This window comes from Atta colombica, unplaced genomic scaffold (assembly GCF_001594045.1).
Source record: "Atta colombica isolate Treedump-2 unplaced genomic scaffold, Acol1.0 scaffold89, whole genome shotgun sequence".
NCBI classification, from domain to species: Eukaryota; Metazoa; Arthropoda; class Insecta; order Hymenoptera; family Formicidae; genus Atta; species Atta colombica.
Window position 1 is genome coordinate 142,383 of NW_017259582.1, and position 15,738 is coordinate 158,120.

General features: G+C 32.9%; 2 protein-coding genes across 5 annotated transcripts in view; both read right to left on the minus strand.

The window, feature by feature from the left end:
• Positions 1–1,672: 1,672 nt before the first annotated feature.
• Positions 1,673–11,422, minus strand: LOC108693250 (PERQ amino acid-rich with GYF domain-containing protein 2). Of its 4 annotated transcripts, none has more exons than XM_018202100.1 (16): positions 11,355–11,422; positions 10,437–10,481; positions 10,124–10,355; positions 8,957–9,130; positions 8,324–8,525; positions 8,030–8,240; positions 6,990–7,959; positions 6,279–6,644; positions 5,898–6,212; positions 5,698–5,790; positions 5,195–5,625; positions 4,904–5,105; positions 4,498–4,698; positions 4,008–4,404; positions 3,629–3,858; positions 1,673–3,373 (listed from the first exon to the last, which is right to left on the minus strand). In XM_018202100.1, the coding sequence occupies exons 2-16, from the start codon at positions 10,466–10,468 to the stop codon at positions 3,248–3,250; spliced, it is 4,182 nt and encodes a 1,393-aa protein (XP_018057589.1). In that variant the 5' UTR covers positions 10,469–10,481; positions 11,355–11,422; the 3' UTR covers positions 1,673–3,247. The 4 variants fall into 4 exon arrangements, with proteins under 4 accessions (XP_018057589.1, XP_018057588.1, XP_018057587.1 ...); XM_018202099.1 differs by having other exon boundaries at positions 4,008–4,407; XM_018202098.1 differs by having other exon boundaries at positions 4,492–4,698.
• A 2,737-nt stretch (positions 11,423–14,159) lies between these two features.
• The window catches only part of LOC108693220 (S-phase kinase-associated protein 2), a 3,302-nt gene continuing 1,723 nt past the window's right edge, over positions 14,160–15,738 (minus strand). Inside the window, exons 3-6 of the mRNA XM_018202044.1 lie at positions 15,352–15,640; positions 14,833–15,269; positions 14,628–14,755; positions 14,160–14,552 (exon numbers count right to left, since the gene is read on the minus strand). Coding sequence (XP_018057533.1) covers positions 14,206–14,552; positions 14,628–14,755; positions 14,833–15,269; positions 15,352–15,640 — 1,201 coding nt within the window. The 3' untranslated portion in view covers positions 14,160–14,205. The remainder of the gene's footprint in view (positions 14,553–14,627; positions 14,756–14,832; positions 15,270–15,351; positions 15,641–15,738) is intronic.

Below are 15,738 nucleotides of genomic sequence, written 5' to 3' on the forward strand. Positions count from 1 at the left end.
TATATATATATATTTTAATACATTTATCTCACATATATAATTGTACATTTTTTAATACGTTATTATAATAAATATTATATGTCTCGATAATCAAATTGAGAGAATGCTCGCACAGAATTTGAAAGATCCAAATTCAAATCTCGGCTAGGGTAATATTTTTTACAATAAGTTCTTTACAGGTTTAAAGATATTAGTAGCATTAAGTCGACGATCAAATTTAATTAAGATTGTTATTATTTTAAATTATTTTATTGTTATTATTTTCATTGTATTGCACGTCCCAAAGTAATCGGCGCGTTCATATTTGAAAGAAATATATATTTAAAATACATATAGAAATATTATTCCAATATCTAATCATTTGATCATAATCAATTTTTTTCTTATTTAGTTGATATATTCATGTAATGGTCCTGTTCTATCTTTTAATATAGAAAAATAATTATATTTATCTCAGTTTTAAAAAGGTCGACTTTTTTTAGTGAAAAATGTAATTATGTAAGAGCTCATTTTTAAAAGAAATATTTTTAGCTGAGTGCTACTGATATTAATTGATAAAAGAATATATTACTGAAGGAGATGATTATTCAAAATATGGCAATCTTATCAGACTTCTATATATCAATTAGATTACTGTACATTGCCGACTATTATCTCTTTCACACGCTGTATCTACATGCTATTGCATCCCGAAACTAGCATCTCTGCCTCAAGTTTTGAGTTTTGAAGTACAAAAATTGCACAGTTTCGTGTTCTGGGAACTTGAAACTTTTCAGAATTTTGTGATTTTCGAGTATCTCATCCTTAATGTATTATATATTATATATATAATATATATTATAATTTGTGTGTGTGTGTGTGTGTGTGTGTGTGTGTGTGTGTGTACACGCGCGCGCATGTATATGTATATATAACATATAAAATGCATCTATAAATATGTACAGAAATATTCATGCATGTAAAGATATTGATCACACAGATTTAATTTGTCCATTAAATGATTTTTATTATGATACATGACATCGTATGAATCAATGCACAACATGTATAACAATTCGTAACGATATCCAACCGCAACGCTGCTCACCCCGCATACATTTAGTACATATGTTTAAGAAAGATTTATTGCGTCCATTAGCATTACAAAATATCGTCGCATGTATTACGAATCATTTATGCTTATTTTTAAAACAATCCGCGCTAATTTTTAAGCAGTTATTTGTAGCAATATGTGGAGTAGAAAGGTTAATTCGTGTTCATGTAATCCCGTCGTGGAACATTATTATGTTATCAATATCTTTTTTTTCTAAGGTTTTTCTTTTTTTTTTATAAGAATCAATAAAATGACTTCTCTCGAACTTGTGATTCCATTACAAATGTATCTTCATTCAGAATCATCTATTATCACCCGCACATATACAGAGTATATAAAGTATAGAATACATTAATCTACAAGAAAAAATATACAATGTTTTTATACATTTATCTTTTAACAAAACATTTTATATTATTACATATATAGCTATATCCATATATATACACATATATGGTTCTTTCGATATTATAAGATCTAATTTCGATACATAAATTAATTTCTAAAACAATAAGAAAGCCAAATTGAAAATATAATAATATTTATTTCATTAAGTTGTATGTTAGATACAATAATAGAATATATTGATACAATATCAATTATCTGTTTTTATTATATCGCTTTAATCGGTTTATTTAATCATCACTATATTACTCTGTACATTAATCTATTTATACATAAATCTTTTCATGTAAGGATCTATGATCTTCTCCTGTTTTCCATCTTGTAGATCAAAGAGAAGATCAGTGAACCTTAATTAACAACCATCATAATATTACGAGTGGTCAGATCTGTCACAACATTCCACGCTTATCCAACGTCGTATTTATGTAAACGTATATTAGTCCAATTAGAAAAAAAACCAAATTAACCTTTTTAAAAGTGCTAAAAAGCAGTTACGGATTTTTAGCTACGCGACATTTACAGAGTTATAAAATAAAACTTTATAAAAGAAATATCATTTTTCTCTGTACGTATTACATCTTCCACTTAAATCTTCCACAAACTTTTTTTATTTTCAAATGTTTATTATTATATGATCGACTACAACGTATAGAAGAAGTCTATGTCGACGACAACGAGATCCACATATGCAGTAATCAGTGCTATCAGGATTTCATCCAAGATATCAATACTGATATCTGATGCGATATCTTGAGGAAGTAGTAATACACATTATGAACATTATTTTTAATCGCTATTGTGTTGTTTCTATCATGAAACCGAAAGTTTCTAATGAAGAATACTGTGCTGAGTCAAAAGTCACTAGTTTTATTTCATATAATTATCCTCATAATATCAGGAAAGTAACGCTCTGAATCACTTTTTCTCCTTGTCCATCATTCCAGAATATAATACAAGTATCCATTCTGTTATTGTATTTCCTTCACGTATACGATAATCATATGTTCTGCTTAAAGTATCATTACTGCAATATTATGACAGCGAAGAAGTATTAAAGAGTGAGGGAAGATTCTTCATGCTTGAATTGCACCTTAAATCATTTGCAAAATGTATTACGAGTAATATAAAGTAAATCTCTTTTCTCGACGTGTATCTGCGATGAAGCGAAAATCCATAGGATTCAATAAGGACAAATACTGACGCACCGTATATTCAGTATTTGACGTAGAAGTGATGATTTTCGCGATCTCAAGCACGTTCTATAATGTTGTTTTCTGTCATTGAACACCTTTACATACACATATTGCTATTGACTGCCATATATCCGCATGAACAATTATCGGTCGGCATACTTTTCTTTCCTTTTTTTTTCTTGTGTATTTTAAGTGACGATGGCGAGATGAAATGTTATAAAAGTTTCCAACCTTAGTTGTGTACATAGGAAAAAGTAAGTCCATCTTCTTTCATGCGAAATATTCTTTGAGTAATATGTACAAGAGTTTTTGTGTGTAATGTAAGAAAATAACGCCACGCTCAGTCGGTTCTAAATAAAGATCGCTATTGACGATCAACTTTGAAGGGATGAGCTTCTTTCTTCGTGTGTTGGATTGTAAAAAGTCTTCATATGCTTTAAGAGGTACCTCACATTGGGTTTCTCAGCACCGGTTTGGCATGTACAATAAATAAATAACGAACCGTTTAATAAAACGAGCGTCGCATCATTTCTACGAGGTAAATTGGTGAAACAGCTCAGACGCCTTCGCCATAATCGCGATCACCTACGTTAATACGATCGGGAGCAGCAGTTACGCTGAAGCCAAGGATCCTGTTATCTACTTTGAACATCTTTCCCTTCTTTGGTTTTTTGGATTTTCCCTAAAAAAAATAAAGATTTCTCAATAATCAATGTTTCATAGATGTGAAAAAAAAAGATACTTGTACTTAATTTAATATTATAATATTTATAATAATGTAAATTGTATTAAGAGAACTATTTCTGATGAGAATATATAATTTACTTTAATAAATTTAATTAAATATTATATCTTATTAAGTCAAGATGGTCTAATATTAACAAGAATATATCTTAAAACAAAGATAATATATGTAATTATAAACTTCTAATTATACCTTAACTTCTTGAAATTCTGCAGGTGCATTTGGATTAACAGCGGGTGCTGGCTTACACAAATCATCTGCTTGTGCCTGAGGACGTTGCGCTGATCGCCATTTGCTTCGTTTTTCAAGGAATTGCTTGGCGAATTCCGTGCTCTGCTTGGTATCTCCAAGATAAACGCGAACGTACTCCTTAACTTCATACGCCGATTCGATGTCTCGCAAAAATCCAACAAACGTAGGGACTGCAAATGCATATGCGTATAAGACAAAATTTTCATTCTCGTTCTCTCTTTTCTCTACCTCTCTCTCTCTCTCTCTCTCTCTCTCTCTCTCTCTCTCTCTCTTCTCTCTTTCTCTCTCTTTCTGAGAATATTCGACATAAAATACTTACTGTCCACAGACGCCTGTATACTACTCAATGCTTTATTACACCATTGCGTGAATTCGTCGGTCTTGGCAGTGTTCTGTTCAAACAATTTCTTCACTAGTTCTTCTTCTCTCTTATTCTTACTTTTGGACGCTTTGTTATTATTATTTTGCTGCTGTTGTTGGCTGGAGGCAGATTTTGTAATTACAGTTTGTTTAGCGGGCTGCTTCATGGGGGTAGACGACTTAACAGGAGTAGGATCCCAGAAGCCGGTAGTACCGGAATTTGTGGACCACACTTGGCTGCTTGACGCATTCGAATTAGCCCAATTCAAGCACTGTGATGCTGTACCCCATATTCCGGAATTCTGCAGCATATTCGCAGATTCTTTCTGACTAGCTTTTTCTAGTCGTTCTCTTTCCTGCTAAGATATTTCAATTCTTCATTATATAAACTCTTTCAAAAATAATATTTTATGTTATTCGCATATTCAAGAGACAATAAGTACCTTTACCTTAACGACGCGCTCCTGCTCTTCTTGCTGAATCTGCGCGAGACTCTTCACTTGCAGAGGTTTACTAGCGGTAATAGCCTTTTCCGCCCATTTGAACTGCAATCGCTTTGAAGAGTCGATTACTGATGCTTCTTGTGCTGCTTCTACTGCCTTCTGCTGTGCCAACTGTTGTTGCATCAATAACTGAAGCCGTTGATCTTCCTGTAAGAAAGTAATAGACGCAGACATACAACACATGTTAATATATATATTGGGTTATTCGGAAAGTTCGTGCCGATGTGAAGGAAAATTTAAATGCAGAAAATTTAAATCTTAGTATACATTTATTAAATTATATAAGTTAGTCGGCATGAACTTTCCGGACAACCCAATATAAAATACATGTTAATATATAATATATATTTACCGCTTTCTTTTCTCTCTCGAGTCTCTGAATTTCAGCAAGCGAAGCAGTGTGAGTGGCGGGAGCCAATGTGCGTGGAGCTTGAGCCCACGGGGATTTAGTTCTCTCTTGAAGTTTACGCAATGCCTCGGCTTCTCTTCGTCGTTGTTCTGCACGACGCGCCTGCTCTTCTATTTCCGTTTGTCGGCGTATTTTGGCCTCTTTTCTATAAGTTTCATCATTGCAAATTTTATTTTGTCATTTTATTCTCTGTTAATAGCTAATATTAAACTTTGCATAATTTCATAGACATACCTGAGTCTCTCATCTTCTTGCCTTCTTTGTTCTTCTTCTATTTTTTTCTTTTTTTCCTCTTCTCTCTTTAGTTTTTCTTCTTGTTTTTTAAACTCTTCTCGCTTTCTCTTTTCCTCTTCCTGTCTCTTCTTAAAGTTTTCCTCTTCTTGCTTCCTTTTTTCCTCACGCTTTTTCTCTTCTTCTTTACGTTTCTTCTCTTCTTTCTTTTTTTGCTCTTCTTCCTGCTTACGTTTTTCCTCCTCTTTTCGTTTCTTTTCGTCTTCCTTTCTCTTTCTTTCCTCATCTTTACGTTTTGCTTCCTCAGCTTGTCTAGCTTGTTCTTCCTTTTGCTTTCTTTTTGCATTCTCCTCTTCCACTTGACGCTGCAATTGTTCTTGTTTTCGTAATTCTTCCTTTTTTCTGTCTTCTTGTAACTTAAGATTTTGTTCTTCCTAAAAAGAAAACATCAGATATTAATTATCTTATAACTATATGAAAAACGATTCGAATAAAAGTCAATTTACCAATATTTGCTGCTCGGTTTTCATATCTTTAGCATGTAAATCCCAGAGAGAACCAGGTAATTGACCTGGTGGCATCGCGGGAATGGGTCCGACCTGGAAAACAAGATATTAATAGATAAATGAAATTACTAATAGATAAAAATCATGAAGCACTTAAATACTTAAATTTTTATGTAAATTAATTTATAACCACAACACACCTGCGCTAACCAATTCTGCGCATTAAATTGGGGAACCATTTGCGGCGGGGGCTGCGGCCAAACAGTATCCATATGGGTGGTTGCCTGAGGATGACCGTTTGTGTTGACATTAAGTTGACGTAACAAAGACTTTATTGGATTGTCTTCCTGCGTCGGTGTAGGTGTCGGAGCAATATTTGGTTGTTGCATAGTGGGCAAATTTTGTAAACCGCCCATCTGTTGAATAAGTTGCTGTATAGGATCCATTGCTGTTGGATGGGCCGACGCCGTTGTATGTGGATTCATTGGTAAATGAGTCTCAGGTTGCGTTTTCGCCTGCACAATGTATTATTATGATGCAAAATAAATTGTCAGATTAGCGAAAATATACTAAGACATTACTTGTTGCATTTGAGTGAAAAGTTGCATAACAGGATTAGTCGCCTGAGACGTTAGGTGAGGCACAAACGGATTTGTCGCTATCGGCACTTCCGGAATTTCCTGCATTCCATCTTGTATGACGTATTGTAGAATCAATTGATTCTGCTCCACAGGAGTTAGTGTAGACCAGTGCTCTGATTGCGACAATTTCGCTATCGCTGATGTTCTCATTTGCCTGAACAACATCTGATTGTGTAGCATCTGCATGTGTTGATATGTCATCAATAGTAATGGATCTTCTAATCCAGCCTTTGGAATAACACCAGGAGCTAATCCAGCCGGTACGGTATTAGGAACAGGTGGTGGAATCACTTGTTCTGCTAATTGCTAACAAATGAAAATATTCAATCTTACTAATATGAATATATTTAACAACAATTGAAAAGTTGAGAATGTAATAATAACGTATAACTTCATGAGCTTCATTTTCAAAATCTCTGAATTTCCCTTTACATGGTAAAACTTGAATATTTTAGATGACTATAAATAAAATTTTCCTTTTTTGCTTTCTTCTCTAATATTATTCAATTTTAAACTTCATATTTTTCTCAACATTATATAAACTGGTTACATTGATGTGTAATCTATATACAAGTTCTGAATTAGTAAAATACTATTAAAAACACAATAAAAGTATGATAAATGTAATAAATATATAAATATATGTCACACCTTTAATGGAGGTATTGGTGGACCAGGCGTGAATGGTACTCTTCCAAACATCTTAATCAAATCACCAAGTGTGACGTACCTCTCATCGCAAGTTCTTCTCACAAATAATCCCGTAGTGAAGTAACCAGCTTTATACCATTCAGCCATTTCACTAGCTAAAAATGGTCCTTGAACTTCACCCTGCGGATCACGGTAAAACCATTTTTCCGGATTACCCGTGGAGGAAACTGTGGAAGATTGGTTACCAATTGCAGGCGGAACACTAGTAGCGGCTGTCTTCTCCTTGTGATTTTCCTCATCTGCCATTAATTTGGCTACCAAAGCGTCGGCTTCCTCCTTCATTCTATCTAGATCATCTTCTGTTCTCTGCCTGACATTAGCAGTTCCTGTATTATGTACGAGCTTCGGATGCTCTAAAGGAACTTGTCGATTGGTCACAGCAGCTATCTGCGGCTCCGTTTTAATCTCTGGTTGTACATTTTCCTTATTATGAGATCCGCTCGGAGGCTCGCTAGATTTCTCACCTAAAGTCTCAATTTTATCCATATTTGTAGATCCGATAGTCTTCTTCTGCAAGAGATCTGAGGACGATGCTAAAGTCTTTGTGGGAATGCTCTCAGTCGACGGCACAGTAGTCGACTTAACAGAAGGTGAGGTACATCTCCTCTCTTTCTGCATAGAATCATCCTTATCTTCAAGCGAATCCAATGGTTTTGATCGTTCCTTGCTTAATGTATTGGCTATTGTATTATTTGTATGGCGATTCAAGGATTGAACAGAACCTGTTCCAAAAGCTAATGATTTGCTATTAGATCTCACTACATTCGAAGCACTTCCTTCCGAGACGCGTCGAGTTCTGCCTTGTTGGGAAGCACCGGCTGCACCATCCTCATCATCATCCGAATACATTCCACCGTGAAATGCACCCGAAGCATCAAAACTGCCACTCTCGCTTGGATTTTCCGTTGCCCTATAATATAAAATTTAAAATATAAGATGAAAGAGATATACTCTCTATAGAAAGAAATCATTTAACATACCATTCAGGTAGATTGTCATGATTATCGTGATGATTAGATTCCCAAGTGCGAGCAGTGCGAGGTGGTGGATGATGACCAGAATCATGGGAAGGTCTATGGTTTCCCCGATGCTCCCATCTTCCCGGTCCACCTCTACCCTCCTCTCCATCACCCTCATTTCGATCCAATCTATCCCGATCCATACTGCCACCTTCGCGCCAATTATTTTTTCCTATATAAATATATTGTTTTATTATATAATTATATGCGTATAACAATCATGAAAGAAATACAAAAAACAGGACGTGTATTTACCCCATTTGCGCCAACTATCATCATCCTCTCCGCTTCCACGATGACGTCTCCAATTACTCTCCATAAGCGAACTATTACTAGACCCGCGATTTATATCCTTTCTAGGACTAGTCGACCCGTTCCATTCTACCGGATCTGAAGCGCCGTTTCTTTCTGACCAGCCGCGTTCGCTTTGAGATCTATCAAACGTCCTATTTCTTCCCTATAAATCAAATTTACGAGATTTCGCCACTTTGTGCTGAGCCTGTTACATTTGATCATCATAAAATACAAATTTTAGTAAAAGGACATAAATTTGTATATAAATTTGTATGTAAATTGTACATAAATTTTAAGATATATCTCAATAGTTCTCTCTCTTTATATGATAAAGAAAGGATAAAAAGTATTTTAATTATTCGGATTTTACTTGGAATGGTAGTAAATATTAAGATTTATCAACTGTGTAAAAAAAATTGAAATAGCTTGAAGATTAGTCTAAATAGGACTATATAGCCAAAATAAAATTTGAGATTTTACAGAAACGTATATATTAAGCATAATTTATATATAATGGAAAATACAGAAAGAAAAGTATTATATTTAAAATAAATTAGTAAGAAGCACATTCATATCTTAAAAAAAATTCCATACTTGGAATGATTGGCTCTCGGTTCGTATCCCATCACCGGAATCATCAAAACCAACTCCGCGTGAATAATGAGACGAATACAAGCCTCCTCTTCCAGTTCTACCACGTCCACGATCCACACTGCTGCCTCTTCCACGGCTACTACCAATATTAGTTATCCCTCCATTCCACATACGCTGCAAAATTCAAATACATATATTTACATTACAAGGGATATTTCACAAAATAACTTATTCCAATTGTAACATAATTTTATAATAATAATCCTCAACAAAGCAGTCATATAAAAAATTATTCGAAAAAATACATTTGTTTCATAATATTGTTAAAAAGTATTTAAAAAAGCGAAAAATTTCAAAACTTCAAAATTACAATCAAGAACATTATTTCTGTCGTAAAAAGAAATCGTTTATTCAATTTATTTTGGATTAATGCTTCTTAATGTTCTCACAATTAAAAATAAATATTTAATATAATACATTGTAACAATAAGAAGAAATTAAAAAAATATCAAAAAACTTAATTATAATTTATTTTAATATTACCATCAAAATGCAAACAAATACTTTTGATAGAAATATACGAGTGTATTCACAAATTTCTCATCCTAAAATTCCATTAACATTTCCTTGTGATTTTTACAAATTTCATAATTTCCCTAACATTTAATAAAATTTTGAAGTTTTTTTGTATTTTCATCTAGATTGGAAATCGTTTTATATTTTGTTGAGATCAATTTAACATAGAAATATAAATTACTATTAATGCTACTAACACACTTGCATTTTTAATTTTCAAGTTGGAAATATCCCAAAACTGTATCGGTGTGATGAAAATACATTAAACTTCTTTAAAGCCAAGAATTATTTTCAAAAAAATTTTGCAAAATTCCCTGATTGATCGTTTTCAATTTCCTTGATAAATCCTTATTTCCCAATTTTATGGTAACTCTGTAAAAACTATTGCAAGAAAACTGGAATTGTTAATTTTTAGATAATCTTTAATATAAGATGAAATAAGAATACAATAGAATACAATATTACAATTTCATAGTATTTTCTTATTAGCAAAAATAAATTAAATTAGATAAATTAAATTCACATGAACAAAACCATCAAAGAACAAAGTATTATAGTATTATTACATACACTTTTTATGTGATTAGTTACCGTTTCATCATCTGTCATGGTTGTGAGAGCCAATGGAAGTTGAGTTTTCTCCACATACAGTGGAAAAGTTGTCAATGGCTCCGAAGGTTTACAGTTGCGATCGAACAAGGCCAGCATCTCTTCCCGGCCATATCTATGCTCTGCTAACTGATAACGAGGTGTACTTAGGGTTGTTGTCCCTCCACCACCACTACCAGTATTGCAACTGTCTCCTGACGAAACCTTGCGTAACCTATATACAATAAATATATTAAATACAATTCTAAATATAACTAAATGTTCTAATGTTTCACCAGTGACACAAATCACATACCACTCTGGACCAAATTTCATGGAATCAGTCATGATGCACTATCTCCTAAAAAAAAGGAAACCAAGACAAATGAAATCTACAGTTTATAACAAAAAAGCACAATATAATATAAAAGAACATAACATGTTATGCTATAAAGATAAGTCTTAGAAAGCATCTTACAAAAATCTTGAATACACAGGAAATCAGAATGTGTAATGTGACAGTTCCGAGGTGTTTTCAAATGCTGAATGATATTCGCAAAACAAATGTTTGCCGAACTATATGAAAATTAGTAAATTGAAAGGCAACAGGATAACGCAACTTCCAGCAAGGAATAGCAGGTAGATGAAAAAATTTGCTCCTCGTCGCGGCGGGAAATCCGTCATCTGTTACAACTTGAATGCGGACGTGTGATGCGTACGATACAAAAAAATCTAACGCAACGATTCGCGCAGGAAGATGTACAAGCCGACAGGCTGTACCTGTTGCTCAAAGGTGTACCGGATCGCCATCGGCGATCGCGCGCGCGTATCTCGACGAACGTGACACGCAGAGCGACATAAGTTCGAAAAGAAACGAACGTGGAGGGTGGCACACAACAGAGCAGCAGCGCGAGTCTCGTTAATCGCATCCCCCCGGGGGACTCGCGTCTTTGGCGTCGCGACACAGCCAACGGTGACAGCGTCGAGCGTCACGGACGCACGTTATCATGAGATAGCCGCGTATTTCATATGTGATGTACTCTCATAAAGCGGAGGTGGTTACTCCGCGAGCCGAGGTGGCAACATTAACCAAACTTTTTTTGCTGGCGAACATCGGGGTGATTTGCATGCGCGACGAATCGCGAAAGGGACGGCGCGGCGACGGGGAAAACAGTCGGCCCGATCCCGCACGACCGCGACGTAGAGCACGGCGATGGGCCTACGGGAAAAATACCTTTGCTGATCTTCGAAATTACTGAGGACAGCGATACAACACACCAATATGGCTGATGGTTTTTTTTTGGAATGAAGCGCATGCGAAACTCCGTCTGTGGTATGCTTAGGAGGAGGCGTGGAAAGTTACTAGGATTATCGCGCATGCGAACAAAGAGGAAACTGATCGGAATAAGAAACGATTGGAAGACTACGAGTCCCTTAGTATAGGGACTCTAAAGGAAGACACGTGTCTTCTTTTTCTTTCCCTTCTTCTTGAATTTCTTTCAATGGAGAGGCTAAGGCTAACTTTAATTTTCTAATATTTGGAGAACACGCGAAAGAGGCCGTTTGACGTTTGAGTACTTCGTTATTTTTCGAGAGAGATTTTTAGAACTAAATCTTCGAATTTTTGTAATCTCTTACCTAAAAATCTTCTCTCGAATTTATTTGTTCATTTTTGAATTTAAATTTTCTAGGAATTTTTTTGATAAAATATTGATAATTATTTACGATCGATAAAAGTAATACTGATTTTATCGGCCATACATAATTATCAATATTTGTAAATCATAAAAATATACAAATTTAAAAATCATCAAAGAAAAATATAATCAGATAAAAGGTAACATTAACTAAAATTTCGAGAGTTACAATATAAAAATTTTAAATAAATAATAAATTCAAATCATTTAAAAATGAAAATATTAAAAAATCCTTTATTTGACGATATTTCTCATCTAGCATATTTAATAATTGTTGTTGTCTGACATCTCAGCACAATTTTTGGGGCATACTTCCAGAGATTTATTCATTCTTTGTTAATATATGCAACACTCTTTTTATTAGAGCTAATGATTTGTTTATAGCGAAGGCTTCAACATTTGAACTTTGAAGTTTCAAAGTTTGACTATTAAAATCTTTCAAGATCAAAGAATCGAAATTATACAATTGTTAATTGAATATAGCTAATAGTTATATTAAATTATAATATATACTTTCATTGAAAAATATAGGTTTACGAATATATAATATATTTTCCTAAATTTAAAAAAAAAACAACTACTTGTTATATTTGGATAATTAATGTTAAAACCGTAATGCGTGCATTGTATCACAATTTTTATTATCAGGCCAACAGTTTGAAGAAATCATCAATACAGTGTGTGTGTGTGTGTGTGTGCGCGCGCGCGCGCGCGTGCGTGTGTGTGCGTGTGTGTATGTGTGTAATATGCGTATGACTTTTAATTTTTTGATCGAAATCCAATATTTTAATTGCTGTATTAGGTTTAGTTTTTATTATTTGATTCGATTGGCGTTAAAGATGATCGTATTAAAAGACGAAACGCGCGTCTGTATAATTTTATTATTAATTTATCATTAATATATTCATTAATTTGTGATGCACATTAGCAAAAAACCAGTTCAACTCTTTTCTCTTTCTTCTTATCAGCCTTTTTTATTAACATAAATTATTATATAAATTTATGATTATATTAATATTATTAAATTTTTTTTTAATTCTAAGAATTATGATTTTGAGTAAATCTCTAAATTTTAAGTAATAAATTCAATTCGGAAAAAATGAAAATTTTTTAAAAATCAGTAGAAGAATCTGACGCGAGATAGGAAATAACGTAAAACTTCGAATAAACTTTCAATTTCAAAAGTTTTATTTATATATAAATTCTTTTCCGCTAATTATTCTAACACGAATAAAATCATGACTATTACGCAAAACACACAAAATCATTCATATACAAATATTTAAATACAATATATGTCTAAATACATACATAATTGTTGCAATTTTAATTAAACGTATACTAATATTTATTCAAATAATTAACTAAAGTTACTGCTTAATATAAGAATACTAAAAAATTATATAAATTTAAATTAAAAATATTTTAACTGCATATCAATATGACAATATGACAATGACAAATATATATTCAACATAAAAAAAAACCAATTTTCAGTTTAAGCAATTTTATTGTATGCACAACAAATTGATTAATTTGTATAATTATTTACTAATAGTAGGCAGTTATTTTTTATCACAAATACAAAGTAAATTTGAGCTTTTACATTTTATGACTTCTTTTTGTTGTAAATAATATATGAATATGTATATACCTGGCCATCATTACATTATTTTTTTGAGATCTTTACTATTAAAAATTAGTATATGTATAGCAAAATAAGTCCTTGACAAAATTCAATATATATACCATGATCAGAAAGTTGTAAAATAGTAAAACGGTCACACAGCCGAAATAACTTAATATGTTAAATATCAGCAAATGCTCCATATAGGAATAGTATGTATATAAGTGTTGCAGACTACTATAATACCCGTTAATGGCAGATTCCTGATCATTTTCAACAATAATTTTTAATTAAAGTGTTTAAAGTTGAACGATCAAATTTTTAAAATTTTTTTCGCTCAAATATGACATCACATAACAGTGAAGATATATACAGAATTATATCAATGATGCTTGAAAACATTTTCACTATTGTGCGCGTACAAACATTTTTTATTTAAAATATATTACATACATTTTAGTATTGGAATTTTTATGTCAAAATAATCTCGGGGAAACTGCCATTAACGATAAGTCTGAGATATTCTACTATAATTCTATATCTGAGCAACAATTCAATATTAAACTTTGGAAGAACTATACTATTATCTTAAACATCTACATTTCATTTCTTCAAATTAAATTTAACTTTTTCAGTACAATATTCAGTCTGAGTAGAAAGATGCAACATTATATATATAGATCAGAGTTACCCTTTGGTCAAATCCATCCCTCGATCTATCGAAATCTCTTGTAAATTGATGAATTGCCTACATATTAAATTTAATCTCTAACTCGAAGACCCCAAATACTGGTTCTTCGAATACCGACTGTTGGCCTCGCTACTGAACTATATAGGTACTTGTTAATTTCGGGTTCACGGCAAGTAGCTTGTAATGATTTAAGCACTGATTCCGTCATTAGGCCGAAAACATCTAAATATAATAAACACGGCATAGTAGCTAATCTTATATATGCCGATTGCGGGATGCTGTAACAACGGCTCAGTGATAAGTGCTCGAGCTTCGAAAAGTTTAATAAATTATGGACGGTATGCATTGTAAGCATAGCGCAATCACTCAGGTCTAATTCTATAATATCCGGACATCTTCTTAACAAGTCCTTTACGTCTGAAATTTAGAAAAAAATGTTTAAGTTAAATGTTAAAGTCAATAAATAATAAAAATCCCAATTATTATACTTACTCTCATCAGTCATTGTCTTTCTACAACCCGCTAAATTCAAGCGGGTAATGGATCTTGGCAATGTTCTGCAAAGTAACGTTATACACTCGTTATCTAAAGAACACCATGCTATGTTGAGGGCAGTTAAGCTGAAACAATCCGATCATATTAAAATTAGAAACTGCGTGAACATTTATTACATATAGAGATAGATTAATAATTTTACCATTTAAGTTCCATTAAATCCATAATACATCCGATGTTTATATTCTCGCACATTGTTAAATTCAAAACTTCTAATTCAGTGTTTTGTCTAATCGCTCTACAGCAATCTCTATTTATTATACATTTTTCCAGTGATAATTTTTTCAGACATTTACATTTGGATAATAAGATAGCCAAACCCATTGGTGATATTACTGCCATAGATAAATCCAAGTACTGTAATTTAGTGATATAAGAATCGCTAAGGACTTGGCTGCCTTCACAAAAGACAGGATCCGCAATTTCCGCCTGTGCCAGTCTTAAAATTTGAACTCCTCGCGGCAATATATGTCCTAATGTGCCTTCATTTAAAACTTTACTACCCATATCTAATCTAGTCCATAATGCTTCATCTTGAGCTATTTGGCACCAACGTTTGCATACCAGCATGGAGCGTATCTGCACACGAAATAATTTATATATACAATTGAGACATATACATAATTTATTAAATTATATTTAATACTGTTACAATTCTTACCAAACATTTCTTAGGTAACCATTTCAATATCATCAAAATTATTTCATCTGATAACTTGTTAAACTTATCCTCGCCATAAACAGAAGGCCTTTTTTTTCTCCTAAACAAGCAAAATTGATCCAAACAAGATTGCTCATTTTTTTCGGCAGAAGTGTTAATCTTTTCCTTGGTAAAGCTCTCTTTTAAATCTCCAAAATAATCAGCTTCCATTTTTGAAGAATAGCCAGATTCATTTTCTGTACTACCAAATCCAGTTAAATCATCTGTATCACATGAATCTTGTTGAATCCTGTAAGAATAATTTTATATATATATATATATATGTGTGCATGCGTGCGTGCGTGTGTTATACATATTTTAGTTAATCAATTCTTTAAAAAACAAACT

Coding starts and splice junctions, on each gene's coding strand:
- LOC108693250 (XM_018202097.1), bottom strand. CDS start 10,468: ATGACTGATTCCATGAAATTTGGTCCAGAGTG. Junction 5,626..5,697: donor AAACCGAGCAGCAAATATTG/GTAAATTGACTT, acceptor TTTTCTTTTTAG/GAAGAACAAAATCTTAAGTT. Junction 3,859..4,007: donor TATACAGGCGTCTGTGGACA/GTAAGTATTTTA, acceptor ATGCATTTGCAG/TCCCTACGTTTGTTGGATTT.